At 40.5% G+C, this 15320-nt stretch overlaps 1 protein-coding gene across 7 annotated transcripts in view; it reads left to right on the forward strand.

The window, feature by feature from the left end:
- Positions 1-616: 616 nt before the first annotated feature.
- Positions 617-15320, forward strand: part of SCYL3 (SCY1 like pseudokinase 3) — a 55515-nt gene continuing 40811 nt past the window's right edge. For 5 of the 7 annotated variants that reach the window (XM_074389597.1, XM_074389598.1, XM_074389599.1 and 2 more), the window contains exons 1-2: positions 890-1097; positions 6260-6474. In XM_074389597.1, the coding sequence (XP_074245698.1) occupies positions 6310-6474 (165 nt within the window). In that variant the 5' untranslated portion in view covers positions 890-1097; positions 6260-6309. The other 2 variants (XM_074389596.1, XM_010336142.3) reach the window with 2 other exon arrangements.

The raw sequence follows: 15320 nt of genomic DNA on the forward strand, positions 1-15320 counted from the left end.
ACTTCTCCGTGGCATAACCAGATTGTCAGCACCACAATTCCTGTGCTTTGCAGCCATTATTGAGTAAAATAAGGGTCACCTGAACATAAGCAGGTGTCTGTCTCATTATCCACTACAGGTGGATCTGTTAACAAGGCAGCTGCTGAGTGAGTAATGAGTGAGTAATGGGTGGATGCTGTACACTGCGGGCTACCTGGGACAAACAGATGATTCGCGCCCAGGGTGGGACAGAATGGATGGCCAGAGATTTAATCGGGCTACTTAGAACACAGGCAGTTTGAAATTTAAGAATTGTTTATTTCTGGAGTTCTCAATTTACTATTTCTGAACCAATTTTGGAAGTCCAGGTGTTTTCAATTTACTATTTCTGACCATAGGTGACTGAAGCTGCAGAAAGCATGGACGGGGGAGACTACTGCATTAAAATTACAATCTCCAAATATTAGTTTCTGCTGAATGAAGTGTGATTCAGGACCTTCCCTCTCAAGGATTAAGCGAAATCACCGGGACTTCCCAGCTTCAGTATTATCTCCGCACGACTCCGCCCCACAGCCCAGCCAATCAGAGCTGCAAGGTGAGTGACGTCACCCTCCTGAAAGCACTCGCTGATTCCGGTACTCCTTTTCTCCGCCCTTCACCTCGATTTGTTAGAAGTGACCAGCAGCCATTTTGGATTTGGGCGGAAATGAAATTAAAGTGCTGTTAAAAGCCTAAAAATTCAAGTTAAGCCAAACTTGAGCATTCGACCCAAACGTCTAGACAGGGGACATCTTCGTGGATTAACTAGACCGCTGAGGCAGTGAGTGAAACTCGGTGTCGTCACGGCGCCCACACTCAAGACGGCATCGGCCTAAGACTTCTGTGCGGCCCTCTCCCTCGGTTCGTTGGCCTCAGTGGTGGCGTCGGAGGGAGAAAGGCGGGCATTCTGTCCCGTTTCCGGACCCGTCTCTATGGTGTAGGAGAAACGCGGCCCCCAGAAGATTGTGGGTGTAGTGGCCGCAGATTTATCCGCAGGCAGGGTGGTTGGTGTCAACAGGAGGGCCAAGAGGGGACCGGAGCCAAGACCCTCGGCCTCCTCCCCCGCTGCCCTCCCGCAGGTAACAGGGAGCCCTGCACTGCGCCCCAAGTCCTTGCAGGACTGCGCCGTGGGGGAGGGGGCCGGGCGGGGAGGAGGCGGCGGGCGCGCGCCCTGCTCGCGGGTCTGCGCCCTGGGCCCCCCGCGGGAGCGAGCCCGGCGCGGCGCCGGCTGCCGGTTGAGCTGCGCTGTCGGCTTCGGAGCAACCTGTCCTTGCTGTTTGCGGGGCGCCTTGTAATCTGCACTTTGCGGGCGACCCCCGCCGGGTGAGGCGCTCGCGGCCAGAGCTCTCCGAGGCGGCCGCGGAGTCGGTCCTCGCGGGCAGGTGTGGAAGGTGAGGGGCCCGCGAAGCGAGAGCGGCGTCCCGGCCCCTCAGCGATTCCTTGGGGTCTCGGCGAGCAGGGGAGGGTGCGCGGCTGGGCGGGTCACTGTCCCGGGGCGGCCGGGAGCGAGCCCTGGGGGAACCTGGGGGCGCCCTCGGGATGGCGGCCTCATTCTTGATCCAAGACCAGTGCCCGTTTCCCCGAGGCCCAGCTGGCTCCTGTCTTGGCGTAATGGTTTCTGTTTAGAATAAAGAGGAAACATTTCTTGGAAGGGCATATTCAGGAAACCAAGTGAAATTCTCGGAGTCGGGTCTCGAATTTGGGGTGGGGGGACCACTTACTGCTCTTTTTAAGGACTCACGCCTTTAAAATGTAGTATCTCTGAGCTGAAATCATAATTATTTTGGTCCATAAGGACTTTATTATGTATTGCTCCTCAGTTAGCAATGCTGGACTGAGTTCCGCAGAGGGGATACATACCTGTAACAGACGAAAGCGAAATATCAGCCAGTACAGTGCATCCTTAGTACTCACAGTGCAAGGCATTGTCTTTGGAACTTTCAAGCTCTGGGAGCTAGGACCAAGAGAGTCTCGATTAATTGCTGGGAAAATAAAATATTTGGTAGAAACGTTTTCCTAGATCACAAGGATTTCTTAGTTGAGTGTATGAGTTGCCCTTTGACCTAGACAAGGGTTTTCTTAACCTACAAGCGGTCCAGAAACTTTATGAGCTGCCCAAGTTGGCAAAAGAGTGGAGGGAGATTATTAAAGGAAGACTATGATGAATATTCAAGTCAGAGACCGTCAATTCAGTATTTTATAATCGAGTGGAGATGCTAAGTGCCGCAGAATACCTATGCTGTGATCCTAGAATATCCTTTTCTACCTTGTGACTTTTTAGTTTCAAAGCTAATGAGCAAGATTTTTGTTTTCCCCCTCCTCAAAACACCAGGAAAGCATTTTGGAAGTCCAGGTGTTTTTCTTACGTTTCAATAAATCCATTTTAGCTGAATTACCATTTTTAAAGCACTGTTTGGCGGGCAAGATGGTGCGTGACTATTCCCAGCAACTCGGCAGGCTGAGGTCGGTGGGTAGCTTGAGCCCAGGAGTTCCAGGTTACTGTGAGGTAGGTTAGAGCCACTGCATCCCAGGCCAGCAACAACAGGAGGAAACCCTGGCCCTATTTAAAAAAAAAAAAAAAAAAAAAAAAAAAATTCACTGTTCATTTAACAGTATTTGTGCCTCTAGATATATTGGTGTGAAGAATTACTACTTCATAACATTCTCAAATTGCAATCAATAGCACAGCTTTTTAATTTTCCCCCAATAAAGTTTGCACTGGCGACATAGAATATAATCCTACTACTCTGTCAGTATTACACTGATGGTATCAGTGGACTTCTGTCAAAGTTAACATGCTTTAAGAACAAGAAAATAGCATCCTATCCAGTTCTCTCAAGAAATGGAGTCATCCCTTTTTAATTTTTAAGTGATATTTTTATAAGTCTTAGACCTAAAATACACTGCTAAGAAAAATGATCCATTTTAACTATTTCCTAATGCTTTTATAACTTTGTTAATTACTTTATAGTGGAATTCATATAAAATCTAAGGTTAATAGCTATTGCAAGGCCCAGTATTCCCACAAGGAAGTATTTTTGGTATTTCGAAATAGCTAAGTAAATGAGATGGCCGTTGCTACTGCCTGTGCTGCAACTGCCATTCATGTAACCAGAGCACTGACCCTGAATCCTGATGGCAGTCTTGTCTCCTGTGAAAACTAATATTAACACTAAATAAACAGCATGATTTTCTGCCAAGAAGATATTCATTTACATACAGTCCCTTATTGGCTGTTTTTCTCTTACTGTGTGTTGATTTTGGAAAGCTGTGTTCTGTGTTCCCTAAGAGAGGAAATGAGGTTAGACTAGCTTCAGATCCTTTGAAAGTAACACTTCCGTAACTCATTCTTCCAGTCTGACTGGCTTTTCAGGCAGGACTTGGAGACCCGTAGAGTTTTCTGCCTGTGAAATGGCAATTAGTTTCAAAGAACATAGACCCATTCAAGAGACCTGAGGGCAAGGGGGCTGGTTGTGAGGGTATCAGTGGGATGTTAGGGTATCTGGGTGGAACTGGATTTGAGGCAGGGCTTCTGGTAGCCTTGAGATGGATAAGTAGTAAGGTGCCCCTAAGTATGACTAAGCTACTGTCTTAGTGTTTGCTTTTTAAAATTTCCTAACAACTGACTTCCTTGTGCTTGACAAGTTTCTGACTTCATGTGGCTTCGGTTTGCCATAGCCCCAGCTCTACCTCATAGCATCCTTCTACCTTCAGCTATGCTGCTTTTTTTTTTTTTTTGAGATGGAGTTTCGCTCTTGTTACCCAGGCTGGAGTACAATGGCGCGATCTCGGCTCACCGCAACCTCCGCCTCCTGGGTTCAGGCAATTCTCCTGCCTCAGCCTCCTGAGTAGCCAGGATTATAGGCACACGCCACCATGCCCAGCTAATGTTTTGTATTTTTTTTAGTAGAGACAGGGTTTCACCATATTGACCAGGATGGTCTCGATCTCTCTTGACCTCGTGATCCACCCGCCTCGGCCTCCCAATGTGCTGGGATTACAGGCTTGAGCCACCGCACCCGGGCTCAGCTATGCTTCTAATAGGCAAACATTGTTCTTAGTTTAAATTCCTAGGGGACACAATGATCTGCCCAATTTATCTCTTCACTCAGGTCATGGGACTGATGGCTGATTTGTGAATTCACTGCCCTTTGGTCCAGGATAGGTACATGACAACATTAACTGTGCCCAAGAAGAGGTGGCAAGGCCGAGTGCTAAGCGTGAACCTCCCTACTCAGCAGGAGGTTGTCACAGTCTGGCCAGCACCTCATCTCCAGAATAGGGGGATTAACATAGTTGGCTTTGCCCCATGGTCCCATGTAAACTTTTTATTTGTAGTCCCAATAGAAAGGTGAATGTTACCATAGTTGCCATACTTGGCATTTTTTTTTTTTTTAGTACTGTTTTTTGCTTCTCTGTCACTTTTAAGAAAGATACATTGCTAGGTAGGTGGGAATTCAGTGAATTTGTTACAAAGCAGATTTAGTTCTTGCCCTCGGAAACATTTTTAGATGTTGAAAAGCTTCAATTTTAGGTAACTTTAGCCTTTATACATGTGTTTCTTATATAATAATGGTTGTGGATCTGTGGGCATTTCAAATTTTGTTCTAGGCATGTGTTTTGAGCTGCATTACATACTCAGTGTAGAAAGTGTTGTGTGGAACTTCACCGAAGTGGGGGAAAAATTCCAAGCAGAGGGTCAATATGTAATGATTATTGAGTTTATATTTGTCCAAAGAATACAGATTTTAAACAGATTTTTAAAGGCCCACATACAATTATTGGCTGTATTTGTAGCAATTTGCTTTCTACATTGCCAGAGTTAGTAAGAACTCTATTTTCTGATTTTTGTGTTATGGTAAAGCCACCACTGAAATCTGCCACAGATTTTTCAGACATACATTGGCCTATGTAGGCTTAAAAAACATTTGATTCAACATTGAAAAATAAGGAGATTTCCACAAAACTATTCAGGCTCTCGGTTCCTCAAGATAAATGGCATGATCTGGCAGTACTGAAACTTCAGTCCTGGTTGGAACTCTGTGATAGCACTCTCTTCAGAAAGTGAGCCTCTCACAGTAGGTCCCTGTGCCAGGCTGCCAGTACTGCTGGGGTGCTGCACGTGACCTATTGTCATCCTGTGAGTTTGTATCCCTGTTGTCAAGAAAGATATGTTCATACTGTAGATTTGGAAGGTGGAGGCAAGTGTGTGTGTATAAAATGACCTGTAATCTACCCCCACCCCAGCAAACCTCTATTAATACTTCAGCATATATATTTTCAAGTCACTGTGTGTATGTGTGCACAGTTCTTTTTAAAACAACTCTAAGGTGTAATTGATACGGAATAAACTGGAAAAAAGTATACAGTTTTATGTTTTCACATTTATAATCGCCCATTGCCATCATCATAATCAAGATAATGAATATATCCATCCTCCCAAAATCCAAAAGTCTTCTCATACATCCTTTCCTCTCTCCTGGTCCCTCTAACTGTGCCCCCTTGCTAGGCAAGCACTGAAGTATTTTGTCATAGTTTGCATTTGAAATCTGTGTCTTTGTGGGGTTTTTTTTTTGGCATTTGAGATGATTGGAGATTCAGTTTTGCAGTTTCCCCTTTTTACTTGTCGTAACTTTGAAGAGTAGTGCTATTGCACTTTTTCTGACATTGTCATTTGTGTTTCTTCAGGGAGTTGTCTGTTTTCCTTACCATTATTGTACTGGTGTTTAGTATATTACTTGGTTTGTATGAGCTCTTCATTTGTTAATATTTTTCATCATACTAACATTAAAACAATGATTTTCATCATTGTTACAAGTATTCTCCAATTTGAATTGTTTTCCTTTAAGTTATTTTAGACATACAGAAGTTTTATTGCTTTTAAATAATAAAGTTTTACAACATTTTCCTTTGGAAGCAAGGATATACGAGTGAGTTAGGAAGTGTGAATTACCTTAATCCATTTTTGATTGCCTTTCCACTCTGAAAGTTTGTATGCAGTGGAGTTTGGGGAGGCACAGTAACTACATGTGACTATTTAGTAACATACATTTTCTCTAGAGTTGTTGTTAATTAACAAGCATTGCTGGTAACTTGCTGAGCATTTACCATTTTTACTGTCAGATGTCCTAGTTATGAGGATTGCAGAAACTAGTAGTCTGGGGTGGCTATGTCTGGATATCTCTTGTTCATGTTGCAGATAGAAATTTCGTGTTTGAAATTGTTTTCTGTTTTCTTTTAGATCTGTGTGGCTTTGAGGAAGAGTGGCAGGACTGCCGCAGCACATAAGGGATGGGATCAGAGAACAGTGCTTTAAAGAGTTATACATTGAAAGAACCACCATTTACCTTACCCTCTGGACTTGCTGTTTATCCTGCTGTACTGCAAGATGGCAAATTTGCTTCAGTGTTTGTGTATAAGAGAGAAAATGAAGACAAGGTTAATAAAGCTGCCAAGGTACCATGATAGGTGACGACTTAATAGTACTTTTTACTATCTTGTTTTCTATTTAAAATATATAAAATTAAGTAAAGGTTGAAGAAGGTAAGATAACAAGGACCAGTATTTTATTATTTATGTCCTTTCAAAACATTACTCTTACTTCATGGGCCTATCTCCTACGTGCATGACACCGTCAAGCACCATACCTGTAAGCCAAAAAACATCATAAAACTCAGTATGATGGCTTTTATCATCGTAGTTTGTTTTTCTAGTGAGAAAGCTGGGGAGACATTTTTATATAGCTAATATAAGATACAAGGAGTTAATCTAGCCTAGTTAAGTGCAGTTCAGCATTGACCACATTCTGGAGGCGTCAGTTTCCTCTTTAGGGAAAAGCTCCTTGTAGTTTATGCCTTATAATCACCGCTCTGGACAGAGGGTGCCAGTGCATTAGCATGTTTTCTGACACACTCAGGAAGGAGGCCCTGGCCTCTTACGAGCAACATTGTTTTACTGTGGAATATAAATCAGTAAAGTAACCCCAAGTGTCTTTTTGAATTAGGGAAAATGAAGGTATTAGTTGATATTTCTTTGGATAGCTAGCACTTTGGAAATTTAGCCATTCAGATACATCATCTTCTAAAACGGAAAATGTAATTATATTAGTAAATTAATTCTTTGGTGTTTACTCTGGTAGGCATGCTATTTTCGGGTTGAACTTGATATCTCGAACTTGTTAGAATTATCTCTATTACCTTGAGTCCCTTTGTAATATCAACAGGTATGGAACATTGATATTTATTTCATAAGACTCTAAATTTTTTTTTTTTTGGTTTTTAAAATGATTATAAAGGATTATATTAGCAGTGGAATTTTGGTCTTCCATTGATCACAACAGTTATTTATTTAATGTTGTATTTTTGATTAAGCATGAAATTGTTACAAGATGGTTCCTAAAGAAAAAGATGTGTAACAGTTCTCTCAAGATGCATTTCCTAGTAATGCGTTGTGGTAAAAAGTATAGCTGGCCGTTTTATTGCTAGGTAATTTTTCTTTCTGGTAGAACCACATTTTTGTCTCTTTTTTACATCATCTAGGTATTGTTAAGAATTTTTTTTTTAAATGGAGTCTTGCTTTGTTGCCCAGGTTGGAATGCAGTGGTGTAATCTCAGCTCACTGCAACCTCTGCCTACTGGTTTCAAACAGTTCTCTGCCTCAGCTTCCCGAATAGCTGGGATTACAGGCACCTGCCACCACACCTGGCTAATTTTTGTATTTTTAGTACAGATGAGATTTCACCATCTTGGCCAGGCTGATCTTGAATTCCTGACCTTGTGATCCACCTGCCTCAGCCTCCTAAAGTGCAGGGATTACAGGTGTGAGCCACTGTGCCTGGCACAGTTAAGAATTTTTTTATTGTGATTTTGCAAAAGACAAAAATACTTTACTTTGCTTTCTTGTTCTTACAGTTAATGTGTAACATGCCTCCTGTTAATTTCATCTAATAAGATTGTGCATATTGTTTTTTTATAATAATTTAAAGTGACTATTATCACTGAGGTACTAGAGACTTAGTATTTTTTTCTTTGTAAGATTAAAAAAAAAATTGTATTACCCTTTATGGTGCATGTACCAAGAAAATTGAATAGCCTAGATGAAGTTTTTAAAGGAAAAAAACAAAGTCCACTCTCCATTTTTGAGGACTTCTGTGCTAAAGGAATTTCGAAGCTTGAGAGGGAAGATTTATTCCCTCTTGGTATCCATAGATATCCTTTTAAGCCATATCTGAGTCTTTGCTTATAGTTCATCTTTGTCTCTTGTTAAGCCATTCTGTGGCTTTGAAAACCTCAGATATGAATCTGGGAAATTTGAAATTACAACAAAGTGACAAGGAGTTTAGATTCTCAGAATGTTTCTCATAATCTTAAAAACTAGGTCATAGTACTTGAGAAATGTATGGCATTCAATGTGTTAGATTTTAGGAATTTGATGTCCTAGGTATGTGAAATACTAAAACAATATATTTAGCTTGCCTCCCTTTCTCTAGAGTTCAGATTGTTGGTCACACCTTTGATAGTTTTAACGATCATTTCAAGCAGATATATAGGGTTTTCTGTGGTAGATATTATTGGATAACAATATACACTTTCTCCACTGTTAGAAGCAAAAAATAACAATCCATAGTACACCAAGATGAGATGCAGGTATAAGCTCTGGCCACAAAATAATATGAGAAATACTTAGTTCTGTCTGACCATCTCATTTTATCTTGAATTCATAAGCTATAATTAATAGTGTAATTTGCTCACTGATGATGATGACTCATATATAAGCCTATAAAGAATGATGAATCCTAAGCCTGAATTTGGTTGGTGTAGTTTGCTGTAATCTAAGTGTCTAGTTAGGGTTTTGTGGTAAGCTTAAAAAAGCTTATAAAAATGATTCTTGAGTGTCTTTATGCCAGGAATCACATTGGACTCTCTCTAGGAGTGGTATATAGATGCTATGTAAGTGCTGTATTTAGTACTGTCCGAGTTCTTATGCTCTTCTCCATGATGGATTCGGGCTGTTGTGGAAAGGTTGGTCAACATATTTAAGAATGCAAGTTGTGTGGACATGGCAAGAAATGGAAGAGATAATGGCTATGCCCAGAAGAGCTTACTAGTTGGGGAAAGCTGTTCTCCTCTTCCTTATATTGACTTTTTTTTTTGAGACGGAGTCTTGCTCTGTCTCCCAGGCTGGAGTGCAGTGGGGCGATCTTGGCTCACTGCAACCTCTGCCTCCCAGGTTCAAGTGATTCTCCTGCCTCAGCACCCCAAGTATCTGGGATTACAGGTGCACACCACCACACCCCGCTAATTTTTGTAGTTTTGGTAGAGACAGGGTTTTGCCATATTGGCCAGGCTGGTCTCAAACTCTTGATCTTAGGTGATACACCTGCCATGACCTCCCAAAATGCTGGGATTATGGGCCTGAGCCACCATGCCCAGCCCTATGGTTGACTTTTTAAGCAATTATTTCTTGCCCATCATAATCAGAATGTAGTGCTCTTACGTGGCTCCTGAGCACTATCCATTCGGAAGAACTTCAGAAGTATCCCCCATGCCTCAGGTATGACGCACTCACCAGATGGAATGGCCAGCTACTTGCTCCCCACCAGTCTTTCAGACTTCACTCTCACCCTTTTTCCTTTAATGCTAATAAGCATCCAACCTGCCATTCTAAACTAATTTAGTCTGCCAAAATCTCCAGTCTGAGCTCCAGATGTACATTTTCACCTGCCTACTGAATATGTCCACCTAAAAGTTTTATCAGTACCTCAAATGCAAGGTCTACAGAATGGAAATCTTGTTTGTTTTGAGATGGAGTTTCACTCTTGTTGCCTAGGCTGGAGTGCAGTGACGCAATCTTGGCTCACTGCAGTGTCTGCCTCCTGGGTTCCATTGATTCTCCTGCCTCAGCCTCCTGAGTAGCTGGGATTACAGGCACGTGCTACCACACCTGGCTAATTTTTTGTATTTTTAGTAGAGACAGGGTTTCACCTTGTCGGCCAGGCTGGTCTCAAACACCTGACCTCAGGTGATCCTCCACCTTGGCCTCCCAAAGTGCTGGGATTACAGGCGTGAGCCACCGTGCCCGGCTACAATTCTTTATTCCTTTCCCTTTCTTCATTTTATTCTTAGTTTATGATTTAACCTTCAAATGGTGGGCATTTACCAAAAAAAAAAGGATCTGGATTTTGACTTAAGATTTATATCTTTAGAGAAGAAGGAATATTTTTCCCTGAAGGTCCTTGTTCTGTAGTTCAGGCATCTTGGTTATTTTATTATGTTTACTTAACGTATTTAACAACATGAAATTATGGCTTTGTCCCATCTATAAGCCTGCAGGTGGATTCAGGCTGTAATGCTGGTTCGGTTAACTTTGTATAGTTCTCCAAGTGAGATAGCGAGTCAGAGGCAGAACAGCAATAAAAAGTTAAGCCTCTGAGGCTTGAATGAATTAGTCATAACTGATTCCTGATAAATGGGAATCATTTATATTTGGGGTTAGAATCTCATACTTAAAATTCCTGTTTGGGTGTAGAAAAATACCAATGTTGATAAATTATATAATGCAATTAATATTTAACAATAAAGGTCCTTACTCAGAATCCTCTTTCAGAGACTATCACCTAGGACAGTGAATGGGATGTAATAGGTATTCAATAACTTTGGGGAAAGTGCTTTCAAGACACTCTCATTCAAAAATAGTCATCTTTCTCTACTATGGCAAGAGCCATTTATTTGTTCCACTGATGTTCATTGAAAAATATCCTAGTTACCTGTAGCAAGTATGTCTTGTTGCTGCTGTTCTTTAGAGCAGTAGAGGCTTGAATAAAAAAATATTCTATTTAATTCTTAATTGCTAGCCTTTCCTGTGAATCTGTATGCATAATTTATGTTTAATATTGAATGTACCAAAGGGGAGTGACAAATAAGGTTCTTGCTAAGTGCCTTGTTCAGAAACACGCAATGAGTCATTTCTTCCTCTCCTTCTTTATTAAACAAACAAGAAATCACTTTGGATCAGGAAATTTTCTAGGTGTTGCAGATTAAAACAAAAAGCAGAAGAGAACATCAAAGATTTGGGTTGAAAAAAATTTGAAATGTATTTGAAAATTACTTGAAGTGATTATTATATTGAGGGTTATCTTCCAAGTGAAATATTTCATCACTTTCCTCTCAATCTGATCGCTTTATGGGGCTTCCTCGGTGATTATATAGGCTAGAGCTTTAACATCATGAAATTTATTTTAGAAATTCATGGTTTGTAAGGAAAACCAGCATTCTAGCAGTTTCTTTTTGCTGTAAAGAAATGAAAAAATTATTCAGTGTTGAGGGAATTTTGGACTGTGGATCTTCTAAGTTACTTCTGTTAAAATTTTCAAAACACACTGCATCGGTGGGGATTGGAAAGTCAGGATCTGATAGAGCTGTTACAGGACCACCTAGAGAAGATATCCCACAGATTTAACCTCCCTTGTTCAGACACAAAATTATTTTCTACCTGTCATTTCATCTGTGTCTACTGTCTGTTAGAAAGTAGGACAAAGAAAACAGCTCAGGGAGCAGGAATATTCCTTTGTAGGGGTTTCTAAAAGTTGGGATATCCATACCCAGCGAGTTGTGATAAAAGTTTAAAAGATGTTTAAACGTTTTATTTTAATTTTATTTATTTAGACAGGGTCTTGCTCTGTTGTCCAGGCTGGAGTGCAGTGATGTGATCATGGCTTATTGCAGCCTTGACCTCCCAGGTCAAGCAATCCTCCCACTGGGACCACAGGTGGGCACCACCATGTCCAACTCATTTTTGTATTTTTTTTGTAGAGTTGGGGTTTCATCATGTTGTCCAAGCCGGTCTTGAACTCCTGGGCTCAAGTGATCCACCCTCCTCAGCTACCAGAGTGCTGGGATTACAGGCAAGAGCCATAGCGCCCAGCCTAAACATTTTAAAGGGGAGTAAATATTCAATAAGCAAAAGGTAAAATGTTAGTAAACAGGATAAATAAAATTAAAATAGTTTGTAAATGTTTTTTATATTCATTGGTGATCTATGGCAGGGGTGAGCAAACTTAACGCCCAGATGAGCTAAGAATGGTTTTTACATTTTTAAAGGGCTGCTTAAAAAAAAGAGGCCACAGATACCCTATGGCCTTTAAAGCCAAGATATTTATTATCTGGCCCTTACAGAAACTGTTTGCTAACCCCTGGTCTATGATGTGCGTGCATTAAGGTAAGTGTAAGGTACTAATCCATTCAAAATTGTTAGATGGCTCAGCACATAGTCTTATTTTTGTGACTATTTCATGTTCACTTGAATATGTGTTCTGCAGTTCAGTCTAGTGTTTTCTTAATGTTATTAGATGAAGATTGTTGACAGTCATGTTTTCTATGTTTTTCTTGTTATTTTGTGGGGAGAGTCTAGTTCTATTGAGAGAAGGGTATTTAAATCTCCCACTGTGATTGTAGAATTGTCCGTTTTTCGCTTTAATTTTGCCAATTTTGGCTTCATGTGCATTTTCAGACTCTGCTATTATACAAATATGCATAATTATATCTTCTTAATAAATTATTTTTCTTTAAGAAATAACCATTTTTATCTCTAGCGATACCCTTTGTCTTGAAGTGTGTTTTTGTCTGATAGGAATATAGCCACCCCAGCCTTCTTAATGCTTACTATTTTTGTGGTATGTCCTTCTCTATCCATTTACTTTCAGTCCATCTGTGTCTTCATTTTTAAAGTGTCTTTAAGAGACAACATGTAGATGGGTCTTGCTTCTTGAATCTACTCTTATTTGCAGTGTTTAGATTATTAACATTTAATGTAATTATTAATGTAGTTGGATTTTATTATTTATTTTCTGTTTGTCGCCTTCTGTGTTTTCTTCTTCTATTCTCCCTTCTTTCGGATTAATTGAATAGTTTTTTAGTTCATTTATTCCATTTTAATATATCGATTTTTTTGGGGGGCTCTATTTCTTTGTGTATTTTTAAATGGCTGCACTAGGGATTTTAGTATATGTTAACTAGTCTTTAATAGTCTACTTGTTTTGCAAACTATCCACCTGATAAGAGATTAATAACCAGAATATAAAAGGAGCTCAGGTTGGGTGTGGTGGCTCACACATGTAATCCCAGCACTTTGGGAGGCCAAGGTGGATGAATTATGAAGTTAGGAGTTCAAGACCAGCCTGGTCAACATGGTAAAACCCCGTCTCTACTAAAAATACACAAAATTAGCTGAGTATGGTGACGGGTACCTGTAATCCCAGCTACTCAGAAGGCTGAGGCAGGAGAATTACTTGAACCCAGGAGGCAGAGATTGCAGTGAGCCGAGATTGTGCCACTGCACTCCAGCCCGGGCGACAGTGCGAGACTGTCTCAATTAAAAAAAAAAAGCTCAAATGACTGAGTAACAACAATAAAAACCCCACAAAATAATCCAGTTTTAAAAGGGGCAAAAGATCTAAATAAACATTTCTCAAAAGGCACACAGATGGACAACAGGTATATAAAATACTCAGTAACACTAATCATTAAAGAACGGCACAACAAAACCACGATAAGATATCCTCTCATCCCAGTTAATATGGCTTCCATCAAAAGGATAGGCAGCAATGGAGGCTGGTGATGAAGTGGAGAAAGAGGAACCCTCATATACTGTTGGTGGGAATGTAAATTAGTATAGCCACTATGGAAAACTATCTGGAGTTCCTCAAAAAGCTAAAAGTAGAACTGCCCATGATTCAGCAGTTCTGCTTCTGGGTGTGTATCCAAAATAAAGTCAATGTAAAAAAGTGATATTTGCGCTTTCAAATTGTTCAAATTTGTTCAAATAATTTTCATATTATTTGTAATAGCCAAAATTTAAAATGAACTTAAGTATCCATCAGTGGATGAATGGATAAGGAAAATGTGGTGTATCCGTATGATGGAGTAGTGTTTAGACATAAAAAAGAATGAAATTGCACTATTTGCAATAACATATAGAACCTAGAGAACATTATCTTAAATTGGGGTCCTCAACCCCTAGGCTACAGACTGGTACCGATTTATGGCCTGTTGGGAACTGGGCTGCACAGCAGGAGGTGAGCAGTGGGCACTTGAGCATTACACCTGAGTTCTGTCTCCTGTCAGATCGGCAGCGGCATTAGATTCTCATAGGAGCATGAACCCTGTTGTGAACTGTATATGCAAGGGATCTAGGTTGTGCACTTTTTTTTTTTTTTTTTTTTTTTTTTTTTTTTTTTGAGACGGAGTTTCGCTCTTGTTGCCCAGGCTGGAGTGCAATGGCGCGATCTCGGCTCACCGCAACCTCCGCCTCCTGGGTTCAGGCAATTCTCCTGCCTCAGCCTCCTGAGTAGCTGGGATTACAGGCACGTGCCACCATGCCCAGCGAATTTTTTGTATTTTTAGTAGAGACGGGGTTTCACCATGTTGACCAGGATGGTCTCGATCTCTTGACCTCGTGATCCACCCGCCTCAGCCTCCCAAAGTGCTGGGATTACAGGCTTGAGCCACCGCGCCCGGCTGGTTGTGCACTTTTTATAACAGTCTAATGCCTGATGATTTGAGGTAGAACAGTCTTATCCCAAAATAATCCCCCTACCCCTGTTTCGTAAAAGAATTGTGTTCCATGAAATTGGTCCCTGGCATCAAAAAGGTTGGGGTCCACTGTGTTAAGTGGTATAAATCGGGCACAGAAAGACACATACTGCATGATCTCACTCGTGTAATCTAAAAAAGTTGATGTCATAAAGTAGAGAGTAGACTGGTGGTTACCAGAGGCCAGGAAGGGTAGGGGATTGTAGGGGGTGAAGAGAGGTTGATTAATGGGTACAAATACACACAGTTACAAGACACAAGCTAGAAGATATAAGATCTAGTGTTTGATAGGTCAGTAGGATGACTAATTTACAATAAGCGATTACATATTTTTACACAACTAGAACATAATTCTAATGTTTCTAGCGTAAAGAAAAGACAAATGTTGAAGGTGATGGATATCCCAATTATATTGATACGATCTTTACATATTTTATGAAGGTATTAAATTATCACAGGTGAACCTGTGAAAATATGTATATCTATTATCAATTTTTTTAATTCAAGAAAATTATAAATAGGACAGAAAGTAATCTACTTGTGGTTAATATTGTACCATGTCACATAAAATATAGAAACCTTGTATTATAGGTGTCTTCAGCCTCCTATCCCTGTTGTCCTTTTGTTACACACGTATTAACTATACATTCATTCACACACATTGAAAACCTCGTCAGGCAATATTGTAGTATCTGCTTTAAATAGCAGTTAAAT

The sequence above is a fragment of the Saimiri boliviensis genome, chromosome 19, assembly GCF_048565385.1.
Source record: "Saimiri boliviensis isolate mSaiBol1 chromosome 19, mSaiBol1.pri, whole genome shotgun sequence".
Lineage (NCBI taxonomy): Eukaryota > Metazoa > Chordata > Mammalia > Primates > Cebidae > Saimiri > Saimiri boliviensis.